At 42.1% G+C, this 21,711-nt stretch overlaps 1 protein-coding gene across 5 annotated transcripts in view; it reads left to right on the top strand.

The window, feature by feature from the left end:
* The window catches only part of FRS3 (fibroblast growth factor receptor substrate 3), a 199,696-nt gene that overhangs the window by 159,331 nt on the left and 18,654 nt on the right, over positions 1–21,711 (top strand). For 4 of the 5 annotated variants that reach the window (XM_075853567.1, XM_075853564.1, XM_075853565.1 and 1 more), the window contains 2 exons: positions 7,071–7,232; positions 8,526–8,677. In XM_075853567.1, coding sequence (XP_075709682.1) covers positions 7,071–7,232; positions 8,526–8,677 — 314 coding nt within the window. Of the gene's footprint in view, positions 1–3,214; positions 3,375–7,070; positions 7,233–8,525; positions 8,678–21,711 lie in introns of all 5 variants that reach the window. The other variant, XM_075853568.1, reaches the window with a different exon arrangement.

The raw sequence follows: 21,711 nt of genomic DNA, 5'->3' as shown, positions 1-21,711 counted from the left end.
TGTAAACCAGCCTGAAGAAGGAGCATTTGTGCTCTGAAAGCTTGCATTTATAATTTTTATGGTTGGCCATTAAAGGTATCATACCGACTATACTTTTGGCTTTTTTGACCCAAAATTTAACATTGCATGTGTTTACTAGTCAGAGGCTGCTGATTTATCCTATTACAAGCTGGTTTATCACTCTTCTAGCTGGGCTATACAATGTACAGCGTTACTTCTTGTTCGTTTCATTGGGTGACACAGAAGCAATGAGTATCGCCTAAGGCCGACACAGAAAAATAACTTCGTATGCAGGCTATACCCAGCCTATAGGCACTGAGCTTATTAGTTTTAGCTTCGTATCAATAGGAGGTATATTTCTGTTTTCTCTTTGTTTTTTTCTAGGCTGAGGTGCTGAAAAGTTACGCGGTCTCCCCTTACTGACCATTTTGGGATCAAGCCAGTTCTGGATTCCCTGTTACCCACAGATGTACACCAGGTCTTTGCTTCTTTTAGCCCCTGTGTCCCCCCCCCCCCCCCGAGGCTGTTCCCCACTTCTCCATATCCTCAGAGAAGGTACGTCCTTCCCTCCAGACTGCTCCACGGACATTCCATCACCCAGCCAGTGCCCCAAGCGCAGGACCGCTGCTTCTTCCTGGCGCTGCTTGCCCGGCTGTGGCCTACTCGCCAGGGCCACTCTAACTCCACCACACTTAGTCTCCATCCAATGGACGCATCGCACGGGCTATTCTTATTACTCCTTCTGTCCATTCTTCTGACACTCCACGAATCAGGTAGACTCTGCCTTGCCATTTAGAGGGCAATACTAGGGTTCCAGGCCCACAAAATTAATTTTCTTTTCTTACTGTATGGAGGTATTTTCTTTTTCACCTAGCTGAACATTTCCAACACTAGGGAACAGAACCCCTGCCAAACTGCTCCTATTGCTGAGGTTATCTCTTATCCCTGCGCCATTTGCAGTTGTAAATACCCTTCGGGTGACCTGAGTTGACTTGCTCAAATGTACCCAATTATCACCCCAAACGCAAGCTGAACCGCTCAGGGTAGCAGTTCCCCTCCAGAATCCGCACTTTCCCTGTCACAGTGGGACGCAGAGCTTTTAGCTTGTCCGGCACCTCCGTCTACCTCCCCAGGGCGAGTCTGAGCATCCAGGTGAGCGCTTATAGTGTGGAAGAGGCTGGAAATATTCCAGAGTACCCCGTCCCAGATATGTCTGGGTCTCCAACGGACCGGACTACCTCTTAAGCTCCATTTTTATTGTGTATCTTCCCTAGAGAATGGCAGAACCCAGACTAGCGTTTCCAAAACCCTAAGCTATGGATGTCCTTTAACTTTTCCCTGCAGTACTTCTCTCTGATTGGACATACACCCACCGTGGATCTGCCGATAACCCGTTTTTTTTTAATTGTTTTTATGAAAATGGAAGAAAAAAAATAATTCACTATCCTATGGCCATTTACAATCCGATATGATACAAAAGTTACATATATGATAGCATCTCTGCTTAACATGTCGTCATATCCATAAGACCTAAAATCATACGCAAGTGTGGCAATGTCAGATTGCGAATATAAAATACATTAATAACAGGTAGAAAAACTAACGTATCAGAGCGCAATGAAGCATATAGTATACAAGAGCATCACGTGAAGCGACCAAATCTAATAATTCCAGATGTGGTAGGGTAAGATAATTTTAAAAAGGAAAAATAGAAGGGAGGAAAACACTGAATAGAATATCTACATTACAGGAAGAACTTTCGATGCCCCCAACATGCCCTTAAGATCCTCGATGAGATACTATTGTAATCCAGTAAATGGGCCCACAGCTTGTTCAATTTCCGAAGCTGTGAAGTGGTGCGTGAGAAACCATTTCCACTTACAAAATAATTTCTTCCACTGTGTATCTTTTATGGTTCAATACCTTAATGCTGTCTTTATAAATCAATCTCTGCAATTGTTGGACCAACACTGATTGGTTGTCAGCAGATCTCCCCCCCCCCCCCCCCACCAAAAATTAGTTAATCAATAAATTATACGTACCCCAAAATGGAGCTATTAAAAAAAATATATATAAATATATATATCTTGTCCTGCAAAAAGCAAGTACTTTTTATACAGCTAAAATAAAGAAGGTTATAGCTCTTTGAATGCGACAATTGAAAAACTTTAAAAAAAAATTGGTCGTTAAGGCCTAAAATATGCTGGTCACTAAGCAGTTAAACGTATCTGTTTTTGTTTTTTGTGGTCTCTGGATAACCCCTTTTTGTTATATTCCCTCTAGTTTTTTCATTTTAGGGCCTCTCATCCAGGTTTCCCTGAGTATTCTGTTCTGGAAAGTAGTCCTTCTGGTTTTCGTGACCTCAATCAAGCGGGTTTCCCATCTGGTGTCTCCTTTCTGTCACTCTCTCTCCATTTTTTATCTTTTACCAGGACAAGGTGGTTCTCGGGTGCCTTTCTGTCTTCCAAGGGTAGTCTCCACCTTCTACCTTAAAGGGGTTGTCCGAGATACCATCGTATTTTCAAAAAACCCCTTTAATGCATGTAAGTTCTAAATACAAATACTTTTGTAATATACTTACGTTTTCCAAAGTGGCCCCGTTTCCAGATCCTGCCGTCGGGAACTTGATTGACGTCTCTCTCTGCTCCGGCTCTGCCGCTTTGTTGCTCTTGAATTCTTTGCCGGGTATACGACACGTCACTTGTGACGTGGTGTATATCGGCTTGTTCTGTTGTAACGCGCATGCGCGGCCCGTGCTGTTATCTTGAACAGCAGGGACCGCGAGAACAGCAGTGACAGCGCATGCGCGTTACAGGCTGTGAAGCAGAAGAAGCCGATATACAGCACGTGACAAGTGACCTGTCGTATACCATCCGAGGTCTCTCTGGTTTGAGACCATGTGATCGGGATATGACACGACAGTGGAGGCGGCTGAAAAGGTGACGTCAGGAGCTCATGTGACCAGAAGGAAGAAAGAAGCTAGAGTGGAGAACAGAAGCAAGATTGCACAGGTAAGTCTATTATGCAATTTGTAAATATGTGTAATGTGGTTTTACATGTAAAAAAAAACCAAAAACTCGGACAACCCCTTTAATGAAGAGATTGTGCTGCTGTCTTTTTGTCCCTCCTCCTCTCATCCCAGGGGGAGGTCTCTCCACAAACTTGACATTGTCAGGGCCATCAGCCTGAATCCTTCTGTCGCCTTTTCCTTTAGGCACTCGAACTCTCTGTCATACAGGATGGACAACGCAAAGTTCTGGTGGCTTTCCAATTCAACCATAACCAATTGGTTTCACTCAGCCATCAGCGAGGCTTATCGTGTGAAGGGAAGGGACCCGCCTTTCTGGCTTACATCTTACTCCTATACCTAACTGGTGCGTGCTTCTTGGGTAGTTTCATCAGGTCTCTGCTTTACAAGTACGCTAGGCTGCTACTTGGTCTTCTATTCACACCTTCTCAAAGTTCTATAAGGTGCATCGGCAGTCTTCCCGGCAGCAGTGACTCTCAGACTGCCTAACTTGTTCTTGTGCTTCCCTCCCAGGGATTGCTTTTGTACTCCTCATGGTTCCTGTGTCCCCCAATAAAACGAACGAGAAAATCTTTTTCCCTCAGTCTTCATTAAGGGACACAGCTCACTCCCATTGAACTGAAGATTTCTCTTGCATTTGGAGCTTGGGTTTGTTCTTTTTGTGATCTGTTTTGATTTTGGCTTCTCCTACTGCTAGTGTACAAAGTGATTTGTTTACTGCCCAAAGGCTGGGTTAAGCCTGCATTGGAGGAGGTAACTTTTTTCCTTTGCGTTAAAGTGTCAGCCATCTATATCTATAGTTTCCTGTGTCTCCCAATGAGGACTACGAAAAAAGGATTTTACGTGAGTTTAAAAAAAGAAAAATCCCCTTTTTTATGCTGCTCACATAAATGTTTTTGATATATATCCTCTAAAAATAACTTTGCAGAAATTGTCCCCCATTGACACAATTCATGTTCCCAGAGCGGCAGGAAATCTCACAGCACAGTTAAAAGCCCACTGCTGAAATAAAACACTAGAAAACGATCTACATGTTGTACAGAGGTAAATCCCCTGTTATGTAATGAAACCTATCTGGAAAAAGTATTTTTTTTAATATGCGATCACTTCCTGAGTTTATCTTAAGTTACTGGTACGCTTTAAATCCCTGTGTCAGACTACGCCTCCTGCCTCATACACAACCTCATACGCCAACGTATTGTCAGTTTTGCCCGAAGTAACTATTAATAGAGAACCTTTTTATATTGTGGCAACATGTTCTAAAATATTTACAATAATAAATAGCAATAAACCTACAAAGTGATAAATCATGAAAGCAGATGAAGAGGACACCCTGTGTGTAAGAGCTTTACATTTTTAGTGGGGATGATGGGAATGACACAAATGATAAAGGTCCATTGAATCTGCCAGGTGGGAGGGAAAATATTAAACTTTCATGAACTCGTTGTTCAGGCAATATCTATGCATAGAGCATATAATGGTACAATAAACATAAGACCAGAAACCCTTTCTGCACCACACATTTACTGTGCTAGTGGGATGGACTCAGGAGATGTGCAAACGCCATCAGCAGCGGGTTTCAGCTGTAGCATACGGCTGTGATTGGAGAGCACTCCGATCCTGCCCTTTTAACCCGTGCCAATGGCAACTGTGGCATCTAAGTGGTTTTACAGACGGATGGGGCTTTTTCTGTAAGCACATCAGTGCCCCTGCAACACTATTGTGGGGGGCTGACAGGTTGCTATGGCACCCTGGGGCCTAACTAAGGCCCCCATGGTCTGCAATGTATGAGAGCCTAATAGGCTACCTGTCAGTTTAACACTGGCAGGCACGTTATTTATCCCACACCGTGAACAACGTAAAAAGAAAAGACAATGCCAGAATTGATGTTTTTTTTTTTCAATAAAATGAACCAATAAGTTCTATGGTACAGAAGAAAACTACAGTTCGTCCTGCAAAATACAATCCCTCATACAGCTTTGTCAACAGAAAATTGGCTTTTTTTTTTATTTTATTTTTTTAAATTGCCAAAAGTAGTAAAACAAAAAAAGAATCTATATTGTATAAATGTTAAGAAATGGACGAGGAAGCAGCACTCTACAAATAACCAAAACGTTTTATTCACCCTCACATTGAGGGCATTTTCAAGCATCCTTGAAAATGCCCTCAATGTGAGGGTGAAACATTGCACCTAGATGAGGTGGGGAATAAACCTTTTTGGAGTTCGGATTCCTCGTCCATTTCTTGTCTTGATCCCGGGGAGAGGTCACTCCTCTTGAAGCCCTGCATCTGCCGCAAGGCGCTATGGTCACAGTGCTGCTCTAGCTACTTGTTTTTTGCTTATTTGTATAAATTTGGTATCTCCATAATCATAACCTGCAGAATAAATGTTATTTGGGCTCTGTTCACATCTGTGTTGGGGTCCCGTTCTGACGTTCCATCAGAGCTTTCCGCCAGAACGGGACCCTGAACAGACTCAAACGGACACGAATGGAAACCAGAGGTTTTCAGTTTCCATCACCAATGGTGACTGATCCGGTGCCCATGGTTTCCGTTTGTCTCTGTTGTGCACCGGGTCTCTCGTTTTGCCGGAAGCAATAGCGTAGTCGACTACGAAGTTGAAGTTATTCAATACATTATATGTACCCCTGAATGCTGCTGTTCAAAAATGTCCCAGTTCTCATACAGCACTTTCTGAATGCAGAGAAGAAATAAAACAAAAAAAAACTATATGCCTTTTTGAAAGGCAAGCAAAAACTTCTTAATAAAAATGTGTATCCAATGTGTTTTGTGTAGCTTTGTAAATACTTTTTATTAAAAATAATTTGAACTTTTTTAGATACAGCTGCTCTGTATTCTCTATAAAGAGCAGCAATATGTGAGGCTGGGTTCACACAACCTATTTTCAGACGTAAACGAGGCGTATTATGCCTCGTTTTACGTCTGAAAATACGGCTACAATACGTCGGCAAACATCTGCCCATTCATCTGAATGGGTTTGCTGACGTACTGTGCAGACGACCTGTAATTTACGCGTCGTCGTTTGACAGCTGTCAAACGACGACCCGTAAATTGACTGCCTCGGCAATGAAGTGCAGGGCACTTCTTTGCCACGTAATTTGAGCTGTTCTTCATTGAACTCAATGAAGCACAGCTCAAGATTTATGAGCGTCTCAGACGCCTCGTAAATTACGAGGAGGAGCATTTACGTGTGAAACGAGGCAGCTGTTAACAGTCTCTTTTCACACGTAAATGCCTCTCATCGTGTGAACATACCCTAATTCTAAATCCTGAATCTGTCTGTCCTGCGGACATGATGGGTTCAGTGACAGCAGGTCCTGCCTATCTGACACACATGATCCACCTGTAATCTATCACATCTCCGTTATGAACTTAGATGTGATAGGTAACAGGTGGATCCTGCGTGTCAGATACGCAGGACCTGCCCTAACTGAACCAGTCAGGTCTGCGGGACTGACTCAGTGTATAGCGAACGATACAGCTGATCTGTATAGAGAATACAGATCAGCTGTATCTGTAAATACTTTGTTTAAAAAAAAAAAAAAATTACAATTATTTTTAAGTTACACAAAACACACTGATGTCTATGCCTGTTAAGTGAGGGAGATGTTTGTGCAGCAAATTGTTGGGTTTCTTGATGGTTAGCGCTGTTGCTTTGCAGCACTTAGTTCCTAGGTTCAAATCCGACTAATGATCCTCCATGGTTTGTATGTTCTCCCCATGTTTGTGTGCGTTTCCTCTGCGTACTCCGGTTTTCTCCCAACATACTGATTAGTGACCATTTCATACGCTAGCGTGTGGGTCTGACATAGGGAAGCTAGATTGTGACGGGACAGCTGTGCATAGTGACAAATTCTGTACAACGCTGCTGAATATGTTCGTGCATTTTCAGTTTGTTTTAATGGTCTGTATGTTGGTTAATACAAATAGGGCTGTTTACTTGTATGAATGAAAATCTTCTGTTTTTCTCCTGTTATTCATTCACATTTTGGTCCTACCTTTTTTTTTTTCCTCCCCTTAGGGATATTTGCATTTAAATGCTCTCGGGCTGAAGAAATTTTCAACCTGTTGCAGGAACTAATGCAGCGTAACAGCATCAGTGTTGTTGAAGAACCAGTCATGATTACAAGGGCCGGCCACCCAGCTGAAATGGAAATGCCCCGAACTCTACAGACCCCTGGAGGTGAGTAAAGAAACATGAAGGCATATGATGTTTAAAGTGGACAAACAGTAGTTTCAGGAAACAGGTTTTCTTTGCCCAACAGTAGAGCTAGCTGACATGGGAAGCACACAAGTATTGGAGGAGAGCAATTCTCACCATAGCTATTCAGTTTTTGAGGAAAGGTTGCCTTTAAACTTTATGTATGGCTTTATTTTATTGATGCACACTAGTGATTTCATTCAGTGCCTTCCACATATGTTAATAACCAGGTACATAAACACAATGTAGCATACAACTGGTAGACCTGATACGTTCGCTGAGGGCCCTGCCTTTTATGCGCATACAGTTGTTAAAGCGTTTTCTGGGGGAAAAAAACCTGTCTGTAGTGTGTTTGGTAGTTGGTCCAAAAAGACCCAGGACCCCAGTTATCAGCAGAGAGAAGGGGGACCCTTTACTGCAGCAACCTACACAGTGCTAACTATGTGGCTCTGTTTGGTACTTCAATTCCGCCCCATTCAAGTAAGGCACTGATGCGCAGTACTAGACCTAGTCACATGGAGAAGTGCAGCAATTTGGCCATTACTGCTATGAAAGGGCTGCGGGTCCTTGTTTCTTTTTGCAGATCAGTAGGATCCGACCCACACCAATCACACATTGATGGCCTACCCTAATAAAAGCCCCATTTTAAGGAATCGGGTTAGATACAATATTGGGAGCAGTTATGATAAGTGAAAACTTTGGGATAGTAGTTAAGGGTTATAAACTTGTTGGGAGAGGTGATTTTTCCAGGACGCATTTGGAGGGTTGGAAAGCGGCACATGACTTGAGTCAGGGGAAAAAGTGGAAACATTGAAGTCCTGGAGGAGAAGGTTGATTGGCAAAGCACTGGTTGCCTGAAGACTTTAAATACCCCAATGTCTCTAAAAAAAAAACCAACCCATTATGGGTGGCTGTATATGTAGCGTTTTTAGGAAAGCCTAGATTTTTGTGCCGTTTTTTTTTTCCTGGTGTTTTTTTGGCGGCCAGATGTTAGCTGAAAATGCTGAAATATTGAACGCAATACAAATATCGTTTTTTTTTTTGTTTTTTTTCCTCCCAGCAGTTAGGGGTATTTTTTTTCTCCCGTAGACTTGGACCACTCTCCAAAAAAAAAATGCATCAATGTGTGTTGCCTTTTTTAAATGTATATTTTATTTAGAATTTATTTTTATTTATTTTTTTCTATGGGTAGCCTGTTTCTTTATTTATAGGTGTATATGTAGTAAGTCTAATTTTTTTTTTTTTTTTAATATATATATTTCACCCCTTCCTAAGCTCTAGGATACACTGGTTTTCCAAATGGATTTCACAATTTTCCACGTGATGGACCTTCTTACCCTTCAGCGCGTCACCCATCAATGGGAAACTTGAGGCACCAGTCTGTTGGCGAGGATTCTACACATGGCTTGATAACTCCAGATGATCAGGTATCCAGTCATCCTGTGTTGCAAATGTGATGTTAAGTTCAAATTTTTTTACATTTGGGTATAGAATAGGGAACTATACAGTTTTCTAAAATGCTGCTCACATACTGTACTTATACATATATCAGTCCTGTATAGGACATCCTTCGGCTAACCGAATATCTTTAAACATGGCGTTCAGTTTGCAGCAGGGTTCTATGACATAGGTCGTGTTTAGTTGTCAGCAGCAGAATATTCAGAAGGCTGTCCAGGTGTGTAATAGTTTTTGTTATTGAAGAGCAGAGCGCAACACCTTCTTAGTGTGCCTCTCAGTCTTTGTGCAGGAACATGAATGATAACCAGAAAAAAAGAGAAAAACACTGCGCACATAGTGTATCAAACAATACAAGTAGGTGAGAAAATAAATGGTGGCCAAATTTCGCTGACCTGAAAAAATTGTGCAAGGAGCACAACATCCAAAGAAGCGTGAATGGATGAGAGCGGCTGGGCTGTAGGTGTAGCTAGGTTGCCGCCAAGTTTCTGGAGGTCCAGGAATATCACAAGGAGAATAGTTGTAGCAAAGACCGGATGTTTCTCCTGTGCAGCCGTATATCGAAAATTGCTGTCGATATTCAAGACTAATATCCCAAAATTGTGGATAAAAACCAACAGTTTATTCATTCCAAAGCACATGAAAGCAACGCACATATATACAGAGTGTTTTGAAACCGGACAGGCAGGTAAAGTGCAAATGATAAAAACAATTACTCGTACAAACACTTTATATAAAAAAAAGGCTACAACATAGATTGCCGATATCACCTGGTTAGATCGTATAAAGCCAGGGTCAAAGGTTACAGACCTCGGCACTGATCGTCAAAAGATAGGTCTGTATATGACCACAAACGCTCAAATGTTTCAAATATTCAACGTTCAAGTCTGGTTAAGAGGTGTGTAGTTAAAAATGTGTTGAAATGAGTTAAAATCTATATAAATATTGTCAGTCAGGGGCTCAAGCCTAACCATGAAGGTAAATGACTCCTCATAGAGGTATTGTTTCTGATTCTGAAGTGGTAATTGGCTGTCAGTGTCACAAGAGAAAAAAATATTAATTTGAAGAATAGAACCATGGCAACACACCGCAAAAAACATAACACGGGAGACTAAGAGGCTCAATTCAGTGGATTTTACATCGGGACTCACTCTAGATTCTAAAACATCGGACATGGGATATATTAGACCCAACGACTTCCTTTAAAGTATTATATCTGCTGCAGGTAATCTAGTTAAATGTCAATATTAGACAGAAACCATGTGGTTGAATGCCGTGATTTGACTAAAAAATAAATCCGTATTCTAAAATGCACTTTATGGTGAATGAGTTAATGTACTGGTAGGCCCTAGACAGAAAAAAGTGTGTGTGTGTGGAGATATAGATAGAGATATTTTAGTGTAGTCTGCAGATCAAGCTATGTCATATGAATATTTAAATATAATAAAATACATAATAGGAAAAAATGAATAAAGTGCAAATTTTTTGTACTGAAAAATTGGTAGAAAAAACACTGATTCAATAGTATTATAGTGCATACAATCGATGAATAAAATATATTCAATAAGGAAGGAATTCTAAATCGCTAAAAAAAAACGTATAAAATGGGAATTGTAAAGTAGTGTAAAAATGGGAAAAGTAGCTGACTGACAATATTTATTTATAGATTTTTTTTTTTTTTTAACTCCTTCCAACACATTTGTATTTCTAGCTACAGGCCTTTTAACCATATCTTAGGCCTCATGCACACGAACGTATTTTTTCCCTCCCGTAAATACTGGTGGAAATACGGGTCCTTGGTCACACGTATTCGACCCGTATTGCACCAGTATTTACGGATCCATGCCCGTAAATACGGGTCCGGTGTCACCAGTATTCTACCCGTATTTACGGGCACGTTTTCACTGCAAAATTGCACTGCACTAATCGACAGCCCCTTCTCTCTATCAGTGCAGGATAGAGAGAAGGGACAGCCCTTTCCGTAGTAAAAGAAATTCATACTTACCCGGGCCGTTGTCTTTGTGACGCTTCCCTCTTTTGACATCCAGCCCGACCTCCCTGGATGACGCGGCAGTCCATGAGACTGCTGCCGCCTGTGATTGGCTGCAGCGGTCACATTGGCTGAAACGTCATCCCACGATGCCGGACTGGAGGAAGAAGCAGGGAGTTCTGGGTAAGTATGAACGTCTTCTTTTTTTAATTTTTTTACAGGTTGATATATATTGTGATCGGTAGTTTCTGTCCACGGTGCTGAAAGTTACTGCCGATCGTTTAACTCTTTCAGCACCCTGGACAGTGACTATTTACTGCCGTCGCCTAGCAACGCTCCCGTAGTTACGGCTGCACACACGTAGTCACCCGTAATTACGGGAGCCCCATAGACTTCTATGGACCTGCCCGTGCCGTAATTACGGCCTGAAATAGGACATGTTCTATATTTTTCAACGGCACGGGCACCTTCCCGTAAGTATACGGGGAGGTGTCCATGGCCCCTAAAAATGTGCCGTAATTATGGGGCCTTAACGTTGAATATTTGAACATTTTTTGAGCGTTTATTGTCATATACAGATCTATGTCTTGACGATCGGTGCCTGTCTGTAACCTTTTGACCCTGGCTTTATACGATCTGACCAGGTGATATCGGCGATCTATGTTCTAGCCTTTGTTTTATATAAATTGTTTGCACGTACGTACGTACGTACGTACGTACGTACGTACGTACGTACGTACGTAGTTTTCATGTGCTTTGGAATTGATGAACTCCGTTGGTTTTCATCACCAATTTTGGGTTATTTGTCTTGAATATCGACAGCAATTTTCGAGATATGGCTGCACCTGAAAACCATTTGGTATTTGCTACAACTATTCTCTCTGTGCAAGGAATATGTCTTACAGAAGGGGACTGGGAGAACAATGCAAGTGTGCTTCTTTTCTTTTCTACAGTTCACATTTTTGACAACATCACCGAAAGGCAGGCAGCCATTTTATACAAGCACGTAAACACACAGAAGTAGATGTTGCAGTAAACACAATAATATACATAGTTCCAACATTGGTCCTGCTACATTAACTCATGGATGTAGAAGGACATGGTACAGGTCACCCAAGTAGTATGCTGGATAAGAGGGGAGATGTGGCAGATGTGCTCATCTGATGTAGGAGATTTAAGGAGGTGCAGCACTGTGGAGAGCTTTGTGGGTAAGAGTAATAAGTTTTGAATTGAATTCTGAAGGGGATGAGCAACCAGTGTAGTGATTGGCACAGGGTAGAGGCGTTGGTGTAGCGGTTGGTCAGAAAGATGAGCCTGGCTACTGCATTAAGGATAGATTGGAGAGGGGAGAGTTTAGTGAGGGGAAGACCGACTAGTAATGAGTTACAGTAGTCAAGACAAGAGTGAATCTGAGCAACAATAAATTGTGGCGGTTTCCTCTGTAAGAAAAGGGTGAATTCTGTTTTTTGAGGTGAAAATGACAGGAGTGTGTAAGTGATTGAATGTGAGGAGTAAAGGTAAGATCGGAGTCAAAACTAATCCCGAGACAGCGGGTGTGCTGTATAGGAGTTATGGTAGTGCCACACACTGAGATGGAGACATCCGGTTTAGGTGGGTTAGTAGATGGCGGGAACACTGAGCTCAGTTTTAGAAAAATTCAGTTTCAGATAGAGATGGGACATGATGTTAGAGACAGCGGACAGACCATCACTGGTGTTTTGTATTAGAGCGGGGTGATGTCGTGGGAAGAGGCATATAATTGGGTGTCCTGAGCGTAGAGATGGTACTGGAAGACGAATCTGCTGATAGTTTGTCCAATAGGTGCTGTGTCGAGAGAAAAGAGGAGCGGACCTAGGGCTGATCCCTGAGGAACCCCGGTAACAAGTGGAAGAGGAATAGAAGTAGAACCAGCAAATGACACACTGAACGATAGGTCAGAGAGATGGGAGGAAAACCAAGAGAGAGCCGTGTCTTTAAAGAGGCTCTGTCACCACATTATAAGTGCCCTATCTCCTACATAAGCGGATCGGCGCTGTAATGTAGGTGACAGTTTTTCTAAATAAAAAGCACTGCTATTTTTACTACTTTATTAGCGACTTTAGCTTTATGCTATTGAGTTTCTTAATGCCCAAGTGGGTGTGTTTTTACTTTCGACCAAGTGGGCGTTGTACAGGGGAGTGCATGACGCTAACCATTCAGCGTCGTACACTTCTCTCCATTCATTTACACTTCACTAGCTATATAGATATATCGTTATGTGCAGCTACATACACACACTATAACATTACTGCAGTGTCCTGATAATGAATATACATTACCTCCAACCAGGACGTGATGTTTATTCAGAATCCTGACACGTCTGAATCTTTTCTGTGAGATTTCCAGCAAGGCAAACGTAATCTCGTGAGATTACGTTTGCCTTGTTGGAAATCTCACAGAAAATATTTAGACGTGTCAGGATTCTGAATACACAGACAAGAAAATATAATGAGGACCCTCGGTAGTTGGCGGGCACAATATACAAATACCAAAAAGAATGCCTGCAGGCAAACAAACCCTGTTTCCCAACTACCCCACAAAATGGTGAGAACAATACTTTATTATGCTACGTATAGCAAGAAGACAGACCACATATAATTATTAAAATTGTCACTGCCTGAGACCGGACATGGGAGTAAATGGCTAATGCAACTATAGCGGTGTAGTACACACAGTATGAGAACCTTAGACAATTTAACTCAAAATTGCTAGGAGCTAAGTAGTTTGACAGTAGGTCCGGTTTAAGGTAGGAATTAAAATATAAGAAGCCCCCCCGACATGTCTCGCTACTAAGTAGCGTCCTCAGGGGTACACGGGGCTAATGGCGGCGCGGCGAAAAAAACTACTCCTATTATGGACATCTCCGATGACGTATAGAGGGGGTGTGTTTGGACAGGCGGCCAGTCACAGCGAGCGAAAGCTGGCCGGCCCTCTAGAGAGACAGATTGGCAAATCGCAAACAGCGTGAGGTGAGCCAATGATAAGTTGGGGAGAGCGCGTGCGCACATGTAGCAAATGCGGACATAGTGTAAATTGTCCATGCCAGGTCAGCGCATGCTCGTTGGATCTAAAAAGAGGATCAGCAAAATACTGGCGCATGCGCAGATGCATAGTGGAGAGACTTAAAATAATTGTAGTAGATAGCAGAGACCAAGAGAACAGCGCAGGCGCATTTAGTAAAAATGAGGACTTAATGCAGAAACAACCTGTTCCCGCAAAACGCCAATGGTAAGTGTTGAAGAATAATATAATTTATATTGGAAAACTGACAAAAGAACCCCTAAGGGAAGAGTAAATGTCGTACATATAGAATTTGACAACCAATCTTAGATGAGAAGCCACAGTATCTGGGAGAGAAAGAGAGCCACCATAACTATATGGTCAATGTCATAAGTTTAGTTAATGTGGTGTAGCGGAGACCCCCACACCATTGGGGATATGTATAAAAATGAAATTATTGCTTAATAAGTAGAAACTTAAATGGTATATCGAGCAGGTTCAGGGTAAATCCACAGAATAGCCTGTGTTCCCCGACCTAAAATAAACATAAAATACATAACAGTAATGAAGTTCAACGTGGGATCAAAGAAAAACACTAAAGGTGAACCCCTCATTAAGGCCCAAAGGGGTCATGGTGTTCAAGCGGTGGATCCACCGTGCCCCCTCTTGCAGGAGTCTACGGTCTAGATTACCAGCCCTAGGGCCCAGCTTAATTTGGGTGACACCCCAAAATTAGAGCAATCTAGGGTTGCCCCCATGAAAGTTATGGGTATGTCTTGAAAGAGTGGTATCTTCATTATGGTTAATGGTACTGAGGTGTTTGGAAACTCTTCTCCTCAGTTCCTGCACAGTCTTACCAACATATAGCTTAGGACAGGGGCATCTAACAATATAAATGACCCCACTGCTTTGGCAGTTAAGGAACTGTTTTATCTCATATTATTTGCCATCAATTGGATTGATGAACTTCTTGACAGTTGGCATCAGAGGACAAAAGGAACATCTGCCGCAGGGGTGAAATCCTTTAACAGGTGATTTAAAGAGGCTCTGTCACCAGATCTTGCAACCCCTATCTGCTATTGCAGCAGATAGGCGCTGCAATGTAGATTACAGTAACGTTTTTATTTTAAAAAAACGAGCATTTTTGGCCAAGTTATGACCATTTTTGTAGTTATGCAAATGAGGCTTGCAAAAGTCCAAGTGGGTGTGTTTAAAAGTCCAAGTGGGTGTGTATTATGTGCGTACATAAGGGCGTTTTTAATACTTTTACTAGCTGGGCGCTCTGATGAGAAGTAACATCCTCTTCTCTTCAGAACGCCCAGCTTGTGACAGTGCAGATCTGTGACGTCACTCACAGGTCCTGCATCGTGACGGCACCAGAGGCTACAGTTGATTCTGCAGCAGCATCAGCGTTTGCAGGTAAGTCGATCTTACCTGCAAACGCTGATGCTGCTGCAGAATCAACTGTAGCCTCTGCTGCCGATGTGGCCGTCACGATGCAGGACCTGTGAGTGACGTCACAGATCTGCACTGTCAGAAGCTGGGCGTTCTGAAGAGAAGAGGATGTTACTTCTCTTCACAGCGCCCAGCTAGTAAAAGTATTAAAAACGCCCCGATGTACGCACCTAATACACACCCACTTGGACTTTTACTTTTAAACACACCCACTTGGACTTTTGCAAACCTCATTTGCATAATTACAAAAATGGTCATAACTTGGCCAAAAATGCTCGTTTTTTTAAAATAAAAACGTTACTGTAATCTACATTGCAGCGCCTATCTGCTGCAATAGCAGATAGGGGTTGCAAAATCTGGTGACAGAGCCTCTTTAAGCCAAGTAGATTTAATATTAGATCGTGTTGAGTAATGTACCAAGTATTCCCGCAGATTGTTACCCCTGCGGTAGGTAATGCTTGGATTGGCAGAAATGGCATCTTTCAAATCTGGATCGGCAGTGAGTATAGACCAATGTTTTGGCAGAATGTGAATAACCTGGGGAGAGCATACATCAAATGTGCCTATACAACGAATGACACTGGATGATTCGGGCACGACCGGTTTGGTTCCCCTATTAGAAAGTAAATAATGTCTGAGACGCCCTGGCATAGGCCCTATGTAACCACTTTTTAGGATATCCTCGTGCTAGGAATTTGTGATAGTCCATCACATTCCACTTGGAAGGATAGTTCATTAGAGCAATTTCGCTTATCCCTAAGATACTGACCTATTGGTATTCCTTTAAGGGCAGGTGGGTGATGACTTTCCCAGTTTAGAAAGCTATTAGTGGCCGTAGCCTTCCGGAAGATGTCAGTTTGGACACTTCTACCAGGGTCCAGAGAGATCTTGAGGTCGAGAAAGTTGTTCATGTATCTCATAGGTAAACCTCATACCGATAGTTATCATTGAGTATAGACATGAAGTCCAGTAAATGTATTGGCATCACCATCCCAAAGGATGAGAATGTCGTCCATGTATCTCCCCCGAAAAGAAATGTGAGATGTGACAAAAAAGTAAATCAGAAAAAACAAGTGTCTTCCCACCACCCCAAAAAAAGATTAGCGTAAGTGGGTGCACAAACAGTGCCCATGGCCGTGCCCTTTATTTGGTAATAAAATTTATCATCAAAATAAAAAAGTTGTGTGAGCAGAAAACGTAAGAGTGACAGCACAAATTCATTATGTCGCTGAAATTGAGTGCCTTTGGTTCTCAAAAAATGTTGGCCGGCAGTGAGGCCTAAATCGTGCTGAATGTTAGTATATAATGACTCCACGTCTATACTCGCTATCATGATAGTGGAAGTGACATTGATCTCCTGGTGACAGTGTCCTTAGTGTCCTTGAGGTAAGAGGATAAGGAGGAAACAAAGGGTGACAATATTTCATCCATGTAGAGACTAATTCCATGTGTCAGGTTGTCATTGCCTGACACAATGGGCCTGCCAGGGAGAGGGCGAATGGCCTTATGAACCTTTGGTAGAGCATAAAAAGTCGCCAAAGTTGGGGTGGAATTGTATAGACGTTTAAATTCGTCCATAGTGATAAGGTTATTACTCTTAGCATCAGTAAGAAGAGCATACAGTTCTGATAAGTAACTAACCGTGGCGTTGCCCCTCAGAATGACATAGGTGGTATTGTCATCAAGTAATCTATGGACCATGCCGACATAGTCAACACGGTCCATGATCACTATTATTGCCTCCTTTATCGGAGGGTTTAACCAATTCAGGACCGGGTTATTTTGCGCCTTCAGGACCAGACACCATTTAGCCCTTTCTAGCACGTGTTAGTTAAATGGCTATAACTTTTTTATTTGTTGGGCTAACGACGTGGTTTTTGCGACGTTTTTTCCGTAGACAATGTAGGTTTCTTTTTTTTTCTTTTTATACACCCCTTTTTTGCTACTTTAGAATTTTTATTCATAAAGTTTGAAAATAATAGTAAAAAAATAAGCTTTTTTACGTTTCAGCTATTTTGTTTTGGTAATAAGTTTTACCCTAAAATAGACCTTTTATTTGTGATAGTCATTGTCTACCGTAAATTTTAATATTACATGTCTATATTAGGGTAATTGGGTCAGTTCTAGCGTTACAAAAATGATTGACGGGGAACGTTTTTTTTTTTTGGGGTGGGTATTTTGTGTTTTATTAATTTTTTTTTGCACTTGACTTTACTATTTTTTTTATTACTATGGTCTGTCCCTCAAAGGTCAAAAAAGACCTTTGGGGAACTTTATATATTTTTTTTCTTTCTTTTACACCATCTTTTCCACTTTAACTAGAGCTGCACAGCAGCCCCAGTTACAGGGGAAATCAGCCCTCTCATAGTGACGATTGTCACTAATAGGGCTGTGCTGGGTCTCTCAGCAGTCTCTCAGTAACGGCACCTGGCGATCATGTGACCAGTCACATGATCACCGGGAGGAATAGAGACCGTGCCGCTGCTGCTGTCTCTATTCCTATACACAGCGCTCATTGAGCGCTGGGTACAAGTCATCAGAGAAGACAGAAGCAGCGAAAGCTGCTTCTATCTTCTCCTCAGGCTCCCCGGCAGTCACTGACAGCCGGAGACCCGACATTCAGCTGCCTGATCGCGCGGGCAGCAAGTTAAAACCCGAGCCGTAAAAAGTCTATGGCTCGGGTTTTAAGGACCCTGACCGCTGGCCGTAAAAACACTGCCAGCGGTCGGGAACCAGTTAAGGACCAAATTGTCGTTCTTACACAGATCATCCAGTGCCATTCTTTCATTGTCACTAAGGTTGCTGAAGATCCTTGATCTATCACCTTTAAGCTTCTTAAGATCGTTACAGACCATCTTGACAAAAATGTCGATATGACTATATTGAGAGAAGGGGGGAGTGAGCTTAGACTTCGGACGTAAAGATGAAAGAGGACCAACAACATCAGTAGCTCCAAATTCATTTTCATGAAGTAAACTTTCAAGATTCCTCCGTGTGTTGGATTCCTCACGATTTTGACAGGTTCTATCGTGCATGGTGCTCTTAAAATGTTTGTGTAGGGCTAATTTTCTGGCAAAAAGATTAATATGACCTGGCACGGACAATTTACACTATGTCCGCATTTGCTACCTGTGCGCACATGCTCTCCCCAACTTATCATTGGCTCACCTCACGCTGTTTGCGATTAGCCAATCTGTCTCTCTAGAGGGCTAGCGAAACATGTCGGGGGGGGGGGGGGGGGCTTCCTCTATTTTAATTCCTACCTTAAACCGGACCTACTGTCAAACTACTTAAACAATTTAACTCAATATTGCTAGGAGCTAAGGTTCTCGTACTGTGTGTACTACACCGCTGTACTTGCATTAGCCATTTACTCCCATGTCCGGTCTCAGGCAGTGACAATTTCAATAATTATATGTGGTCTGTCTTCTTGCTATACGTAGCGTAATAAAGTATTGTTCTCATCATTTTTTGGGGTAGTTGGGAAATGGGGTTTGTTTGCCTGCAGGCATTCTTTATGATTCTGAATACACATCACGTCCTGGTTGGAGGTAATGTATATTCATTATCAGGACACTGCAGTAATGTTAGTGTGTGTATGTAGCTGCACAGAACTATATAGCTATATGGCTAGTGCAGTGTAAATTAATGGAGAGAAGTGCATGATGCCGATTGGTCAGCGTCATACACTCCTCTGTACAACGCCCACTTGGTCTAAAGAAAAACACGCCTACTTGGGCATTAAGAAACTAGTTAGCATAAAGCTAAAAATCGCTCATAAAGTAGTAAAAATAGATAGCAGTGCTTTTTATTTAGAAAAACTGTCACCTACATTATAGCACCCATTTCCTTATGTAGGAGATAGGGCATTTATTATGTGGTGACAGAGCCTCTAAGGCCAATAGAGTGAAGCATGTTAAGTAGGAGTGCAGAGAGATCCAGAAGAGTCACGAGAGTATTTACTGTCCAATTTAGCTGCCAAGAGATCAGTTGAGACTTTAGTAAGGGCAGTCTCGGTAGAGTGTGGAAACCAGATTGTAAAAGGTCTAGAATGGAGTTAGCAGAGAGATAGCGGATAAGGCGAGAGTAGACCAAGCATTCCAGGAGTTTGGAGATGAAGTGCAGATTAGAGACTGATCGGTAGTTAGCGCTGGATGGGTCAAGAGTTGTTTTTTTTTTCAGTAATTGGTTTATAATGCCATGTTTAAAAGAGGGAAAGATACCAGAAGAAAGAGGTTAAAAATTTTAGTCCGAAACTGAGCAGAGACGGATGAAGACCAGGTCAAGCGAATGTCCGTCATGTGTAGGAGAGTTAGTAAGTTGTGACAGACCTAGGGAAGAGATTAAAGATAGAAACTGGGAGGCAGATGGGGATATTTGGTTATCAATGGGTATGTTGAAGTCACCCATGATGAGTGGGTGTTTCAGAGGATAGAAATTGTGGAAGCAAAATGATCCAGGAATTGACTGGGTGAGCCTGTGGGTCAGTAGACCACTGCCACTCTGAGGGAAAAAGGGTGAAAGAGTCTGAGGGTGTTGACTTCAAAGGAGGGGAATGTGAGTGAGGGGACAGGGGGAATGACCTGGAAAATGCAGTGTGGGGAGAGAAGTATGCCTACTCCTCCACCCTGTCTGTTTTCAGGTCTGGGGGTATGAGAGGTGGAGACCACCATGAGATGGAGAAGCAGTGTCAGAGGTGTAGCCATGTTTCTGTAAGAGCCAGAAGGTTCGTAGAGTTAGAAAGGAATAAGTCATGAATAAAGGGGAGTTTGTTGCCCACGGACCGAGAATTCCATAGCGCACAGTTAGAAACCCTGCAAATCTTCTTACCATTCCTTGTATGTCTTCTCCTGTCTCTGTGTGGCAGGTAAGTGGTTAAACTTGGCAGAAGATAAGGGAGGACCAGGGTTGGGAGAAATGTCCCCTGCAGCTAGTAGCAGGTGAATGGAGACAGCAGATGGTGCAGTGATTTTTGAGAGCGACCTTTGTGTTGAGCAGTAGGATGAGATCGGTTAAGGTGATTCAGCAAAGTGCATGGGAGTTGTATATGGGCAAGAGAAGGAGAGAGGGACTTATGTGGACAGAATTTACTAAAGGGCGAAACGGGTGGTAGGCTTGTAAACAAACAACCGCTACAAGGATGAGCGAGGCGGCAAACGTTGTGATGCTTTGATCGTAGGAAGCAGAGAAAAATTCTAAAGTATTAATTAGAATGTATGCAAGTTTGTTTTAGTCCACACAGTTTACCTGTCACTTACCCTGTCTCTAACTGCCAGTGCAATTTGACAATATGACACTTAGACAGAGATGACTTCTGCACGAGTGCCTTCCCCTTATGCTACATCTAAATTTATAGGGGAGTAGATGCTCAGATCTAGGCCTAATTAAGCTCGTTCAGCTATTAATCAAATCAACTAGACACATGAGGTGAAAAAGCTCTGCAGAGATAAACAAACTAGCTGGTCTGGAGGGATCCTAAAACTTAATGACGATCAAATAGTTTCGGTAAAGTTTCAGAGTTAGCAGACTATATAGGAAAGCAGAGTTATATACCATAAAATAAATCTTTCAGCGTTTGAAATGATGTTCAGCACAGAGCTTGGTTAATGCAGCAATGGAATGGATTATATACATGTATGAAGAGAAGAAAGGAGAAATGGATATTAGATCTGTGCCATGTATCACTACCCAGACATCTAACATAAACCATATCAGTGTTTTAAAGCAAGGTTTATTTAGGCTACACGTTACGATGCTGAACCAGCATCTTCATCAGGTCTTGGATTACATTGAAATGAAACACAAAACATAGTGCAAATGGGAGGACAAGCATTCAAAAAGACCGCCAAAAGGCACTATAAAATTACGTCATGTGAGGTCAGGGATTAAAAGTGATGGCTCCAGGTTCTGTCCAATCGAACTGTCGAAAGCTCTTAATGTGAAACATCCCACGGTGGGTATATCAAAACAAATAGCAGACAAATGTATACATACATATATTACACTAGTACTCATGGTTTTGGGAATAAAATAAGTGAATAAAATGAAATGTTGATAAAATAAAGTTTAAATCCTAATGGAGCTACAGGTGCAAATGTATTGTGAGGAGTGGCATAGATACGTAAGGAACAGATGAAGGCACAAGCAAAACCTGTTTGGATATAATGTGCAAAGTGAGCAGTCCGACCTGCTCTTACTGTAGAACAGCTGATTGGTCCATGGGTTGCCAAGGGGATAGCAGGACGCTCAGAATACGTGCTGGTAGCTATAGACACCGGCTGTGTAACAAGTCTGGTTAGGCGTCAAAATGTATAGCCTAAATGGACCTTGCTTTAAAAAAATACTGATCTGGTTCGTGTCAATGTCAGCAGCGTTGTTTTGCCCATTTTTCCTAATCTTTTCTTGATATTAACCCATGGATATGTCATGTTTATTGACCCTTCATGTGTCATAGGTCTTATACCTGTTGCTTACTGAATGCCAGGGGTCACATAAGAGACTGAGACTACTTCAAAAGTAAAT

This window comes from Rhinoderma darwinii, chromosome 2 (assembly GCF_050947455.1).
Source record: "Rhinoderma darwinii isolate aRhiDar2 chromosome 2, aRhiDar2.hap1, whole genome shotgun sequence".
Taxonomy (NCBI): Eukaryota; Metazoa; Chordata; class Amphibia; order Anura; family Rhinodermatidae; genus Rhinoderma; species Rhinoderma darwinii.
This window is presented reverse-complemented; position numbering and strand designations above follow the sequence as displayed.